Source organism: Electrophorus electricus, chromosome 4, assembly GCF_041902795.1.
Source record: "Electrophorus electricus isolate QZ-2024a chromosome 4, ASM4190279v1, whole genome shotgun sequence".
NCBI classification, from domain to species: Eukaryota; Metazoa; Chordata; class Actinopteri; order Gymnotiformes; family Gymnotidae; genus Electrophorus; species Electrophorus electricus.
The window spans coordinates 5,825,464-5,839,500 of NC_137500.1; the positions used below are offsets into that span (position 1 = coordinate 5,825,464).

Below are 14,037 nucleotides of genomic sequence, written 5' to 3' on the forward strand. Positions count from 1 at the left end.
TCTAGATTGCGGGAGGCGGTCCGTAGAACGTTCTATCGTGGCTTCTGCTTAAAGATCCAGAACGTTCTGCACCGCGTGAGCTTATAAATAAAACCCGCCGTAGCCCTAGTAACGTTATATTCTCAGTGGTAGCGGCCAGCGACGTACAGTCTGACAACTGTGGTAAGAGGGGACCTAGGATCGCTAGCGAAGCATTTCTTGCTGAAGATTAATTGTAAGTAACATAATTAATCTGTTATAATGACAGTACACGTGGAACGTAAAAGTAACGTTACGATTAATTAGATAGTTACTTTTATTGTATAGGAAAGAAGCTGTCAGCTAGCTAGGGTAGGTTAACTTTATAGAAAGCTCTGAGCGATCACTCGTTGCCATGCATGTTTAGCTAGTTAACTGCTGGACTAAACTGACTAAAGTAAATGGTTTTATTTGATTACCAGTCATGTCATCTATATTGCATTTGTTGCCTAAATAGTTATCTAACTAGCCAATTGTCTTTATAGTGTGCATTTTTTCGTATCTGACAAGATAGGCAGATGGTAAGCATTTGGTTATCCCTAACTAGCTGTCTGTCTAACCAGCCCAACTACGGTCCTGTTTTGTAGCCTAGCCATATTCAAAGATGGTTCGTGAGACCGGCTACTACGACATTCTTGGAGTGAACCCCAAAGCTTCTCACGATGAAATCAAGAAAGCATATCGAAAACTAGCACTGAAATATCACCCTGATAAAAATCCGAACGAAGGCGAAAAGGTAAGTTGCCATGTCGAATGTGTCGGTTTTTAGCAGCATATGCCGCCTGGAAGCTGCAACAGAAACGTGCGGAACTTTCTAGAATTGCCTTGAGCTTTAGCTTTAGCTAGTCCGCTGCTTGTAGGTAGGAGAGGTTAGCTAGGTTAAAGTGAACAGCTCGCAACCGAGCAAGCAGTAGAGGACTTGCCTTATTACGATAAAGCATGGGCTACTCTAAGTGCTATTGGAAAATGTTAGTCTGTAATGCAGAATTTGTACTCGATTTAAATAAAGTTAGCTAGTTTAGGGTGCATGTAAATTGATTTTACAGTAACTACTGAAAATACTAAGATAGGGGCTGCTATGTATTGGTGAATGAAGGTTAGCCGAAAGTTGTATCGCTCCACTAGGTAGCTTATGTAACCTACTAATCATATTTTATTGGTAGCTAGGTTAAGTTAGCTAGATAATTGTTGTACTATTTCCGCAGTTCAAGCTTATATCACAAGCTTATGAAGTCCTGTCGGATCCTAAAAAGCGAGACTTGTATGACCAAGGAGGTGAACAAGCCATCAAAGAAGGGGGCCTGGGTGGAGGAGATTTCTCTTCTCCCATGGACATTTTCAACATGTTTTTTGGTGGTGGAGGCAGAACACAGAGGGAAAGAAGAGGTATCCAACAATTTTACTTCCATCATGTTCATAAGAAGAGTTATGCAAGGCATAAGCTTATAAGAAATGTGATAAAACAGGTTAAAATATTTTTCATTATTATATTGTCTTTGACTTCAATTACATAATTTACCCAAGTAAAATTGCTGAACAGTATTGTTTGTTCAAATAATGTCAATATTGGATAATTACAATCAATTCATTTGAATTAGGGAAGAATGTAGTCCACCAACTAAGTGTCACACTTGAAGAAATGTACAATGGTTCAACACGGAAACTTGGTCTACAGAAGAATGTAATTTGTGAGAAATGTGATGGTAAGTACAGACATCTGCATGAATTTAAATGCATTCAACTACCTTAGGTTCAATATATATATTGTCCAGTGGTTACTGGGCAGCTGCATCATTATGGCAATGTGCTACTTTTTTGAGTTTTTCTGAAGGCAGTACAAAATCTATTGGGCAACTTTTTGACTATTTGTGCACTAAAATGTAATGATGGGAACTATAGTTGTAAGAAAATCTTAATTTTGAGGCAATTCTTTTCACAGGCTATGGAGGAAAGAAAGGGACTCTTGAAAAATGTTCCAACTGCAAAGGCAGAGGAGTTCAAATCCAGGTGCAACAGATCGGACCAGGAATGATTCAGCAGATCCAAAGCATGTGCTCAGAATGCCAGGGACAGGGGGAGAGGTTTAGTGCTAAGGATCGCTGCAAAAACTGCAATGGGCACAAAGTGGAACGCAAAAAGAAGATTCTTGAGGTCCACATTGACAAAGGTATGTATTCTGTAATTTATAAACAAGCCAATGTGTATTGTAATCTTTTTACAGTCACTTTTTTTTTTTTTTTTTTTTATCAGTTAACACTAGCTATTTGGTAATATGAAGTGAGTTGTAGTTCACTTGTGCATTTCTCCAATTCTTTGTTACAGGTATGAAAGATGGCCAGAAAATCACGTTCCATGGAGAAGGTGATCAGGAACCCGGACTGGAGCCTGGTGATGTTATCATTGTCCTGGACCAAAAGGACCATGCTGTATATAAGAGACAGGAAGACAACTTGATTATGAAGATGCAGATAAAACTGGTTGAAGCACTCTGTGGGTTCAGGAAGACGATACACACACTAGACAACAGACTACTTGTCATCAACTCGCCTCCTGGTACATTACAAATTAATTTTCATTTTAAACCAATGTCTAGTGAATGACTGGTAGTTGTATAATAAAATTAACATGCTCTCCTTCTGTTTTATAAGGTAAAGTAGTAAAACAGAATGATTTGAAGTGTGTTCGGAATGAGGGAATGCCTTTGTATAGAGATCCATACGAGAAAGGACTGCTCATTGTTAAATTTGATGTGAGTATTCACCCTTAATATCAATGTTGCATGTCGTCAGCTTGTCCCTGTAATAAATGAGGAGTACTTTACCTCACAGTGTGTTGTATTTTCCTCAGGTTGAGTTCCCAGATAATCACTGGCTCCCTGAGAATATGTTTCTCCAACTGGAGCAGCTGCTTCCTGAAAGGGATGGTGTAATGGTAACTGACGATATGGAAGAGGTGGACCTGTGTGAGGTGGACATTGAATCCCAGAGGAGGAAATATAGCGGAGAAGTGTATGAGGAGGATGAAGGTCACAGAGGCCATGGAGTACAGTGCCAGACTCAGTAACTCTAAGTGCAGTCATATCTTTCGTAGTGTGTTTGTGTCCTCTGTTTTCTCTACTATTACTGATAAAATTGACAGTTTAAAAAGATAAAGTTAAAATCCAGGTCTCATACCTGGCCTTTTGTTAGGTATTCGTTATCAAGGCACTATCCTATTGAATAACCTTTGAAATAACACTCCCTGAATAACAATATGGGAATTTCCTGTATACTGAAACCTTAAAGTTTAAGTGGGACTTTTTAAGTATAGATGAAGATTCTTCTGGGGAAGATTCCATCCCAGTTATTTCCTTAAGATGTTGGTTTTGTGCTGATGATAGGTTGTGCGTGTACTTTGTGTGCACATTTATGTTCACTTTTGTCATCTTTCCCTTTTTTTTTCTTTTACACAAAAAAAAATGCTGAAGATGATTCTTGTATGCTTTCTGTGAAGGTAAACAAAATGAAACTTGAAGTGGTTTCTCAAATAAAATGGTACAAGCTAAGAACTAAATTTTGTTTTATGTTCATTTAAGACATAAATGCCTAAAATAGCAAGAATGAAGGTGTGGAAAGCACCAGTTAAAATGGATTACTTTTATTTGGATGTTTACTTCCAACTTTAACCAGCTTTTTTTGTCAACTTGCTGGTATACTCCAGATTGTATAAAAAAAATGACCCATACACATCCAGTTTAGTGATAAGACAATGTACAACCCACCCAATAAAGTGGCTAAGCTGATGAAGTACAATTGATGAGTGTATGTCCTGTTCTGCTGCATTAGCAGTAGGATGCTCAGAAATGCTACACATTTCACATGACATCAAAGGAGGAAAGCATAGTTTTGATACCTGCCAACCACTTATATTCTCTTGTTTTTACTTACTAATTTGCAATTTGTTTCTCATAACTTGAAAGCCAAACCCAAACAAAATAATGCAAGACAAAGATGCATTTGGTTTGACTGCTAATTTCTGGTAAGCATTGTACAGATGTGACATAACAGAATAGGATATGTTTGGTTCTGATTTTTCTTTCATATAGAGGTGAAAATTGCAACAGGTGAAAATTCTTTTTGAAGTTTGAAGTTGAAGGTGAAGTTTTTTTGCTAGTTTTTATTAAACACATGGAAGAAAAAGTGTGATACACAAAACTCACAAATATTAAACCAAAAAAAGGCAGCATTTCATATTTTGTCCTGTATATTTTGAAACGAATGAATACCCAAATAGTGATTTCAGTATTTGAATAGTTATGGTTAACTGAATATTTAAAAACAAACACAAAAGTTTTTTTTTTTTTTTTTAAAAAGAACTCCCCATTTCATAGCTTTTTTTTAAAGAAGGGGAAAGGAACAATGTTACTTCATTACAGGAGAACACACTTAGATAACAAAAATAGCTTGGCTGTATGGTGAACATAATGTATAGGACCATAATGCTATAAGTGGGGGGGGGGGTTCTTGGGACATTTTTTTTTCTGATTGAGTGCATAATTTAACAACACTTCTGGGATTTTATGGAAATCTTCCACTTAATCATTATAATCATTACTTCACTCATTGCAATCAATGAAAAAAAAAACCTGACCATTTCATTTCATTCAAAAGGTCAGTTTCAAATTGTCCCATCAGTGTTGCTTTCTCCTGAAAGAACAACCTGTTGAAAATGAAAAGAAGCAATATCATTTTTGGTCAAACCAAAAATGCTTTATTGAAACTTAGAGGAACATCCGCTTAGCTTCAATGTTACTCACCTTCAGTCAGCCTGGCCTTTCCTCCTGTGGGCTGGCAGAGCACCGTTGAGCACCCAACACATAAAACCACAGTCTGTGCATGACTGAACACTGTTGTGATCTTATAACAACCTGCAGACAGGAAAGAAATCTTTCATTACCATCATTCGCACTACATATAACTAATTAAGTGGCGCTTTTAAAGAGTGCGTTTTACCTGGGCATTTCACATCCATGAAGTAAGAGTTCGGACTCTGCACGAGTCTCTTTTTTTTGTGCTGTCTTCTCTCGAAATCAAAGGCAGGGTGGAGTAAATCTCTGGCCAGCTGTTGCACGCAAATCAAACTGGTTAACGTGAAACGACACTGACATTCAAAGTTTTAAGTATTCGTTAGCGCAATCTTAAAAATCAGATAAATGAATAAAAAGATGTGAACGTCAGAACGTCGCAGTAAAAATATGAACTAAAGTTTGCTCAGGCGAACGCATGTAAAGCTACATTACACCCCTTTATGGTTGGCAATATAACATGTAAATAATAGGAAATCAAAACATGTCAGAAGTTTATTACGATTAACAATTACGACTGTTAGTTCGACAGTCGTTTAAAGTAAAGCTGACGATTTTCGTATAATGAATATATACAATTGAAAAATACAATAGATATTTACCCATGTATGCGTTTTTATTGAACGTACTGGTCGTTGTTGTTTATTCCCCGAACTTAACAAAATACACATCCCTCAAAACATAAATAACATGTGTTTAAAAGCTAGTTAACCAAACTAAAGGTAAACAAGGCCCCCGCAAAGCTCTTTTAAAACACGCCATGAACAAGGAGCAAAAACTCTGATCTACTCTAATAAATTACATCGGTCGATGTTTAACATCGGAAAGGAGAGAAAGATTAGTAGATACGACTGTCAGCTCCGAATGTTTACGAAAAACGTGCGTACTTACAGGCATTTTCACGAGCAGACGATTTCCCCCGCAGTAGACTGGTCGAGCTCTTCGATACCTGAGGAATACTGAGCTTTCTCTACGGTTGCCACGCGCATTTTATAACTCCTCGTCATAGTGTCTTAGAAATGAATCAATGTGAAAACATGTCCAGGCATGCCGAATCGCTGCTGAATATGGATGAATGTCCTGTGGTATCTTAAAAATGGTACTCAGAACAGTGTGATAACATGTACTATACTATATATTGTTTTTGATAAGTGGAAAGGTCGAGGAATATGTACATGTAACTGTAAAATATACCTACTTACTTCTAGATAAAGATATTTGCTCTGATGATGAGCTAACAGTGATCTATAAGTGAAAATATGAAATCTTAAATGTGCAAATGAATGTATACCTTTCTTTTCAGTGTCTAATGGTTTCATCAGTCCAATAAACTGGTGTGTTATAGCCGGCCTCTATTTTCAAAATATGCACAGTGGATTTGTACAGGACAGAAATATACAATTAAGCGCACAGATTATTGATAAATCCAACTGAGTAGATATATAGGTTAAATTTGCACATTGATAGCCGATGCTCTGATTCTGGCTTGATGAATATGTGTCATGGTGTGATATGGCATGATCATTGTTTAATGCTAGTCAGCGACTTTATTTACAAAAATACGTATAACGATTTTAAAAAGTTAGGCCTATATAAATCTCTGGGGTTTTGATTACTGTAATAAGGTGAAAAGAGCCATTAACATAGGGATAAAATAATATCTGGCAACCTCGGTGACAACCCTCACTTCCTCAAACTGTGCAGTGTTTGGATATATTGAGGTATCTGACTGCATTCGAAAGAACGGTAGCTAAATAAACCAGTGTGGTAACTCAGCAAAGCTGCAACCTAAGAATGTAACATGAAACCATCGCTACAACAGCAATAGCTAGGAACATTTCTTACACCTTTTATTTTTATGTAATTATATTTATATTGTTATTTATAAGTTCCACATAGCCTATTGTAGGGTATTGTTTACTACACAGATGTTGACTGCTTCTTTGTTTATTGCACTTATCATTGTCTAAGAGAGCTTATGTATTTTGTACTTCTAGGCTTTAGCACTGATCCTTGTATTAGTACAGTATTCGAGTTTATTGGTATATTGGACTCTAACCTGCTGTACTAGCTAGGATGTATTCTATGAGTAAATGACAAAGCACATTTGTAAGTCGCTCTGGATAAGCGCTCAATGCCGTAAATGCAAATGTATTTCATAAAAGCAGCTACGTGTTTTTGTACTGGAGTTATGTTAAAAAGTTGTTGCCTAAGTGACTAAATAATTTAATCAGTGTCATGCTTCCCATTCTATGGAGCTCCACAGTTGCCCGTTTGATGCACGGAAAATGTACATATTCACATTTTCACATCATTTTAAGCGAGATTAAAACATTTAAGAGCTGTATCATTCTGGTTTCTGCAATTCCACTCGTAGAAACTGATGACCGGGCACACGCGTCGTGGAACGCCAGTGACGTCAGGCGTTCTAGCCCTGCCCTGTGTCGTGTGCCGTGTGAATTTGTGTCAGTGGTACGAACGAGGAATAGTGTTCTGACATTCACGAAACGGGGCGCAGGCATAGTAAATGGCTAAAACCTACGATTATCTCTTCAAACTCTTGCTCATAGGGGACAGCGGAGTTGGAAAGACATGTCTTCTGTTCCGATTCAGCGAGGACGCGTTTAACACCACCTTCATTTCTACAATCGGTCAGTTTACCGGGTTTTCTGGGTGGTACTGCATATAGGCTAATTTAAATTCTTTCCATAGGCTAGCGCTTACCTGACAGTACCTTCCTTTGATATAGCATATTATACGTGTTAAAACGTTTAGTCGATAGCGGTACATTATTTTTGCCATTGTTACAGTAATTACAGAAAAGAAATTGATTTAACTAGCTATTAGGCTCTTGTTTGATAATGATAAACATCTGCGCACAGTTTGCCGTGTTTAATCTTATCTGCAGAACATTTCATAGGCCTGCATCTTATGAGGAAACAATAACGTTATGAAATGGGAAGTGTTAGTTTAAACCATGTCAAATGGCATCCAGAATGGGCTTAATTTATGCAAAATGTAGCCTACTATACTCTTATAAAACAACTTGAACAGTAAATGTAGCTGCATTAATGCATGTTCTCTAAAAGAATCCTGGTTGCTCAGTTATCCACAGTTTCAACCAATATGACACTTTTTTTTCCCCTTTGTTTTTGCTTTAAGACACATTTCAAAAACAATGGCGGCTATGTGGCAAGTTTTAATAAGAGAAACTGGACACTGGTCATGCTGTCTATCTACTAGTCTCACTGTTGTGATATAGTTTGAGATCAACTGGCAGTTTTAAAGAGTACTAATGATAAGATGTTGGTGTATCTACAACACTTGAAAGCTGGAAAATACAAGCAATAAAACAGGTTTGCCAGTTTACCGCATTATAATAAACCTCTTTTCGGTTGCCTATGGAATGATTTGCAGTGCTTGCATCTGTGTGACGTTCGTAGTTTATATGGACCCTCCATTTGTAGCAAGGACAAGTAATTTCCACTTGCAGGTTTTGTAGCTGGTTACAGCAGAGCGTATTTAAATGGTCATTGTCCTCTTTGCCTTTGTTTGAGATGCTGCCTTGAACCAGGGTCTTCTGCTGACCCATGATTGTCCTGCAGAAAGGACAGTTCCGTTGTGTTCGGAACTCATTGTACTCCTTCAAAGAACATTCTCTAAATAAAATGTCACTTTTGTATTTCCTTATTAGATCTACTAATTTTACAATTTGGATGCTTGACATTCAGCAATAATATTGTTTTAGGTGCCCAGGTTTGTACTTTCTGAAGTTAATGTGTTCTACCTTTCTTTCATTTTAACTAGTCAGATTGAAGTTAGATTTTTTTAACCAAATATATGACAACAGAGGGCTGCGGATTTGTTTCTGTTAATTCCTCTATTATTTCTTGAGTCCAGTTAGGATGGGCGAGGCCTTCTGTCTCACAGGGTCTGCCCATGAACAGAGGCCACTCTGTGCAGAGCCACCTCTGGGTCTCGTGACATTCAGCTACGCCTTCGTTCTACTGAGAGCCCAGTAGACAGAGGCCCGATGGGCAGCTACTTCCTTGTACCAGGAGGAGGCTGACCCTTGCCATGGTCACACGGCAGGCTTCCGAGACTCCTGTGCAGCACCAGCACTGCTTCCGGTCACTTACTTTGTCTGCACTTGTCATGATCATGCTATTCAGAACCTGGTTGTAGCATGGTTATTGATTTTCATATGTATTTGTTTGAAGTGCACCAAGCCTCTGCTGACTGTAGCATGAATATAACTGTAAATTTTTAACACCACCTTTAGCAACCACTGCTTTGTCAAAAATAATGTTTGTAATTCACAGGTATGATGGTGGATACATTAACTTTGTCGCCTCCCAGTTACTCAAGGCATGACAACAGAAGTCAGTGAACTGAACTGTGCTAATATGTAGTTTTATCTACTCATCAGAGTGTTCACTCATTTCTAGTAAAAGGAAAGATAGAAAAACGGCTACCCGGCCTACCACTTCCCGTGGGTGTCTTTTGCAGTTGTGTAATCATCATCTTGTCATTTTAAAACTTTTGTTCTGAGCAAAGCTTAATGACCCAAAACGTTCCTGTTTTGTGGATCTCCCCAGCAGCTATACTGCAGTTTCCAGTCATCCATTGTACCAGTCCCATGTGTTGCATATGACTCATTGAGATGTTTATAGGTTATAATGACATTAAAAGGCATTCCTTCTTAGAATGAACGTGAAAGTAACATGAGTGGCCTGTTCAGGTGGCTATATTAAGTAGTATGAGTGGCTTGTTCAGGTGGCTATATTAAGGATGTGGGTTCCCCCATGCTTCCTTAGTCAGCCCTGAAGGTCTCCCAGCATGATGGCGCAGTGGTTAGATTTAGCAGAGGGTCTGTGTCGCCAGTGTTCTTAGGAAGCAGTGGTTGGAAGTAGGCCAAAAATCCTCATTTTTTTATTCACAAAAGAAAATCTGTGTGTGAGGTATGCCTTGTCTGTTAAGAAAACTGCAGTTTACAGATGGCACTTACACTCACCTCTCAATGGCTTTGAGCTTCCCACTCTTGGTATGAGTAATTGAAAAACCTTTGTAATTTGTTCCTCTACCTAAAGAAATGAGTCTGTTTGCTGCTTATGGAAAGCACCTTTATCTCCCCTCTGTGAGCTGTCTGGTATACAGAAAATAGGCCTTCCTTGAGATTCTACCTATCATTACCAATCTAGCTCAGCATCAGTGACCTAAGCTTTGCCATGGTCAGAGACTGCCTTCTGTAGGGCCACCGGAAATCATTTATTCATTCATTTGCAGTGCAGTTGCCAAAGTCTCAAGATGCAGATATAATGCACTATACCCATGCGTTTAGCACTGAGGAAGTCTGATATAATTGTTTCTCTACTCCAACCCCCCATTTTAGGAATTGACTTTAAAATCAGAACTGTAGAGTTGAATGGAAAGAAAATCAAGCTCCAGATATGGTAAGAAATTACTTTGAATAATATGATCATACTATCTGATTATTTTATTTTCATTTTATTTAAACTCAGTGAATTGAGTTATATAACAACTCCATTACTGAAAAACATTAAAATAGAATTGTTATAATTCACATATAATCCTGGGTGAAAAACTGTAGTGCAGGAGTTAGGTATTGCTTTTAAATTGTACAGTAGGTTCAGGAACGCGATAATTGTCCCCCAAGGCACCACAGTTTTACTGTTTATTATGTGTCTGGTACTTCCCTGCAGGCTTGTGTTTCTAAGAGAGCAGTGATGTCAAATAAAACAGGCTGATCTTCCTGTTGGGATTCACAGAGCCCCCTCACTGGGCCCTGTCATTAGTAGACTAATGTAAAGGAAAGAACACACACACAATAGTGCAGTGAAAAGAGTCAGTCTGCTCTGTTTACAGGATGTGTAGTTTAAGAATGTGAGGACTGGAAAGGGTTGACCTCCCAGTAAGCCAAGATACAAGTTACACAAAAGGTAGGGTGGGGCGGTTGCCCAAAGTCACCAGGAATGAAGGATGAAGGATGGCCTCTCTGTCAATGCATGATGGGCTGATTGGAAATATATATATTTGTCCTGATTGCAGGGACACAGCAGGGCAGGAGAGATTCAGGACCATTACCACAGCGTACTACAGAGGAGCAATGGTGAGTCCGTGCCAGCATTACTTCACATTGCTTGTTTAAATTATTGATAGTATTAGATTTAAGTCCTTGGTCTTTCTGTCTTTCTTAGGGCATTATGTTGGTGTATGATATCACTAGTGAAAAGTCCTTTGAAAACATCAAAAACTGGATTCGCAATATTGAGGAGGTGAGTTTGAGGGGCCCCTGGAAACGTATTGTGAAGTTAATCTTCTTATATACTGTAATTATAAATCTCTTGTCATATGTATAAGAATTGTAGCAGATATCAGATTTATCATTTGAATAATTAACTTAATAAGACTGAATCTTTAAGAACTGATGGTCTCTGTGATTGACTCTTCCATTATACATTTTATATTGGTTCCATATTATGGACAAACTATGAATGTAATATAGTATTACTTCACAAGTATATTTTTGGTATTTATACTGCATGTTTGTTGCTTTCCCTAGCATGCATCTTCAGACGTAGAGCGGATGATTCTCGGGAACAAATGTGATATGAATGACAGGAGACAGGTGTCTAAGGAGAGGGGAGAGAAGGTGCTTCCTTTTGGGATGCCTCATTACACTCTGTTCCTGCTTATTACATGTGTATAGGCATAGCTAATGAATAAGATAATCATGTAGACAGAGAAGATGTTCTCATTGTGACAGTACCATACTGATGTCACAAATGTGATCTTTTACTGTCTACTCTGTGTACTGTGTGCTTTGATTCCTCCTCGTAGTAGTTTCTTAGATATTTAATTTGTCATATTCTATGCTTTTTACAGTGTTGAGTATTTATTTATGACTTATGGTGTTTTTGTAGCTGGCAATAGACTATGGGATCAAGTTTTTGGAAACCAGTGCAAAAACCAGCATAAATGTGGAAGAGGCCTTTTTCACCCTGGCCAGGGACATTATGGCCAGACTCAACCGAAAAATGGTGAGCTATGCTGCTATTTATACAGCTAACTTGGAGAACACTTAGTTCTTAGCAATATGTATCTCTCGATATATTGTTATTGAATAGTCTCTTCTCTTCGCTCCTTTCTGTAGAACGATGGCAGCAACTCAGATGGTGGAGCGGCAGTTAAGATCACAGAAAAGCGTTCTAAGAAGCATAGCTTCTTCAGGTGTACACTGCTATGATGGACTGCAGAGAGTGGGACTCTTACATGGACTCTAACTCTCTGGCTGCAGAACTGTTCAGCTGGTAGGAGAGGTGATGTGAGCCTCACCCAACGGCTGTGAGCTCTGGCTCCAAAGGTGCAGCGAGGCTCATGTTGAAACAGCCTAAAAGGCAAGTTGGCCAGGCAGGATGCCGACTGTGTTGGAAACATGTAGCTGGCCTTGTGAAATGTGTTTGGGCTCCCTTGGACCCTGTTTGTTTCATAAAGAGATAATCAAGACTAATTTCAGGGTTTGGCTGACTTGCCTCAGTTGAGCCATTAAAAATCAAAGTTAGTATTATATTAGTTATTCATTTTTTAACTGTTAGACTTTTATGTTTTTAGAGCTTTCATAAACATAGCACACGTCATAAATAATTTGCATCTATAAACGGAACATAAAGGCCTTCAGAATTTTACTGAGTAAACAGTTTGTGTGTCAGTGTATATTATAAAGCATTTTGTGTTCACTATCATTCTAACTGAGCATCCCTTTGTGGGACTGACATTAAAAGAAATGGAATGAAGGCAGAGGATAATCTGTAAAAGCTGCAGTATTACTAGACATATGTATGTTTCTGAGGGGATGAGAGCTTTTTAAGACGGCTGAGGGTGACCTTGGAATACCTCAGGGTTCCCTAATTTGCTAATGTTTCTGGCTCCTACCCACAGGCACACACACAGCATTGATGGAGCAGTGACAGATATACTGCACTCCCCTCAGTGAGGAGACTCTAATATAGAACATGGCAGCTGCAGTGCATGATGGGTTAAAGCACACCTTATGGTGTGCCCATGTGCACTGAAAGCAGCAGCCGCTCGAAACATGACATATATAGCACATCTTATAGAGAAATAGTTTATGCCTGTATTTCAAATCATTCACTTTATAATGCACTGATATAGACTATATTCAAAGGTGCCTTATAAGGTAAATGAGTCAGTCAGAAATACATATAAATTATATCATTTTGTTAAACAGCATGGGATGCGGTGTCTGTATGTGAATGTATTAGACAGTCAAATGCATGCATTTATGGTTATAATGAGATCTCCGTTTTTTTATGTTGCCATTTTTAATAAGTATTGTGATGGTACATCACCTGTGCTTATTGTTGTGTGATGAAAAGTACTTTTCTAAACAAATGACATAACTTTGTCTTATGTATAACTAGTAACTTATAAAGGAAAAGTGCAGTTGCCAAATATCGTATTATAGACTTTAGGTGTTGTGGTGTGTGTCAGTGTTTATGGAGTGAATTCATGTCTACATTCTGCACCCATTTAACATAGCACATGTAGTAGCATTCATTTCACTGGTGCAAATGCAACTGTGTAGTTGATTCGATGATTCTGCTCCGCTATTTTACAGTACTGAACTGGTTTGTTGCTATTGGTTGGACTTTCAGAAGAAGAAACTGATGAGATACATGAGTTAGCAATAAAATGCCACCTCTACAGCTGAGGCCTTGAAAACAATTCCTGTACATGAATTAGTGTTACATCTTCTAGGCCACTGTGCTAGAAGCTGTGGCAATTGAAATATGTTTGGAAGCTTGCCACAAAATAAAGGCCAATGTAGCATATTATTTCAACAGGTTCACATGGCACTCTTGCTATGCACACATGTCTGTAACTGATTTTATTGATTAAAAGTATTCTGATATATTGTTGTCACTGTACTGCCATTTTTCAATTCAACAAGGAAATGCTTTCTTAAAAAAACCTACACATCTAGCAGGCTAATGATTGTTTTAAAAAAAAAGAAAGTGTAACCTGTCATTTTTAATAATTGTGCACATTTTGTACTACATATAACCAAAGTAAAGATTACATAATGTTATTATTTGTATTCTAACTGTGTTTTTTTTTTTTGCTATTTCATGTTA

General features: G+C 38.1%; 3 protein-coding genes across 3 annotated transcripts; 2 read left to right on the forward strand and 1 right to left on the reverse strand.

The window, feature by feature from the left end:
- Positions 1–56: 56 nt before the first annotated feature.
- dnaja (DnaJ heat shock protein family (Hsp40) member A) lies at positions 57–3,570 on the forward strand. The gene is made up of 8 exons (XM_035523803.2): positions 57–214; positions 606–754; positions 1,224–1,404; positions 1,617–1,721; positions 1,958–2,185; positions 2,341–2,571; positions 2,667–2,767; positions 2,866–3,570. The coding sequence occupies exons 2-8, from the start codon at positions 623–625 to the stop codon at positions 3,079–3,081; spliced, it is 1,194 nt and encodes a 397-aa protein (XP_035379696.1). The 5' UTR covers positions 57–214; positions 606–622; the 3' UTR covers positions 3,082–3,570.
- Positions 3,571–3,638: 68 nt separating this feature from the next.
- rps27l (ribosomal protein S27 like) lies at positions 3,639–5,880 on the reverse strand. Its single transcript, XM_027003171.3, has 4 exons — positions 5,753–5,880; positions 5,010–5,118; positions 4,814–4,924; positions 3,639–4,716 (listed from the first exon to the last, which is right to left on the reverse strand). The coding sequence occupies exons 1-4, from the start codon at positions 5,756–5,758 to the stop codon at positions 4,688–4,690; spliced, it is 255 nt and encodes an 84-aa protein (XP_026858972.1). The 5' UTR covers positions 5,759–5,880; the 3' UTR covers positions 3,639–4,687.
- Positions 5,881–7,308: 1,428 nt separating this feature from the next.
- On the forward strand, positions 7,309–13,994 carry LOC113573109 (ras-related protein Rab-8B). Its single transcript, XM_027003169.3, has 7 exons — positions 7,309–7,512; positions 10,254–10,314; positions 10,931–10,991; positions 11,080–11,157; positions 11,445–11,534; positions 11,806–11,922; positions 12,036–13,994. Exons 1-7 carry the CDS (start codon positions 7,389–7,391, stop codon positions 12,126–12,128), a joined length of 624 nt encoding a protein of 207 aa, XP_026858970.1. The 5' UTR covers positions 7,309–7,388; the 3' UTR covers positions 12,129–13,994.
- The last annotated feature ends 43 nt before the right edge of the window (positions 13,995–14,037 follow it).

Coding starts and splice junctions, on each gene's coding strand:
- dnaja (XM_035523803.2), top strand. CDS start 623: ATGGTTCGTGAGACCGGCTACTACGACATTCTTGGAGTGAACCCCAAA. Junction 1,405..1,616: donor AACACAGAGGGAAAGAAGAG/GTATCCAACAAT, acceptor CATTTGAATTAG/GGAAGAATGTAGTCCACCAA. Junction 1,722..1,957: donor AATTTGTGAGAAATGTGATG/GTAAGTACAGAC, acceptor TTCTTTTCACAG/GCTATGGAGGAAAGAAAGGG.
- rps27l (XM_027003171.3), bottom strand. Junction 4,925..5,009: donor CATGGATGTGAAATGCCCAG/GTAAAACGCACT, acceptor TCCTGTCTGCAG/GTTGTTATAAGATCACAACA. Junction 4,717..4,813: donor AAAGGCCAGGCTGACTGAAG/GTGAGTAACATT, acceptor CATTTTCAACAG/GTTGTTCTTTCAGGAGAAAG.
- LOC113573109 (XM_027003169.3), top strand. CDS start 7,389: ATGGCTAAAACCTACGATTATCTCTTCAAACTCTTGCTCATAGGGGAC. Junction 7,513..10,253: donor CACCTTCATTTCTACAATCG/GTCAGTTTACCG, acceptor CCCCCATTTTAG/GAATTGACTTTAAAATCAGA. Junction 10,315..10,930: donor AAAATCAAGCTCCAGATATG/GTAAGAAATTAC, acceptor TCCTGATTGCAG/GGACACAGCAGGGCAGGAGA.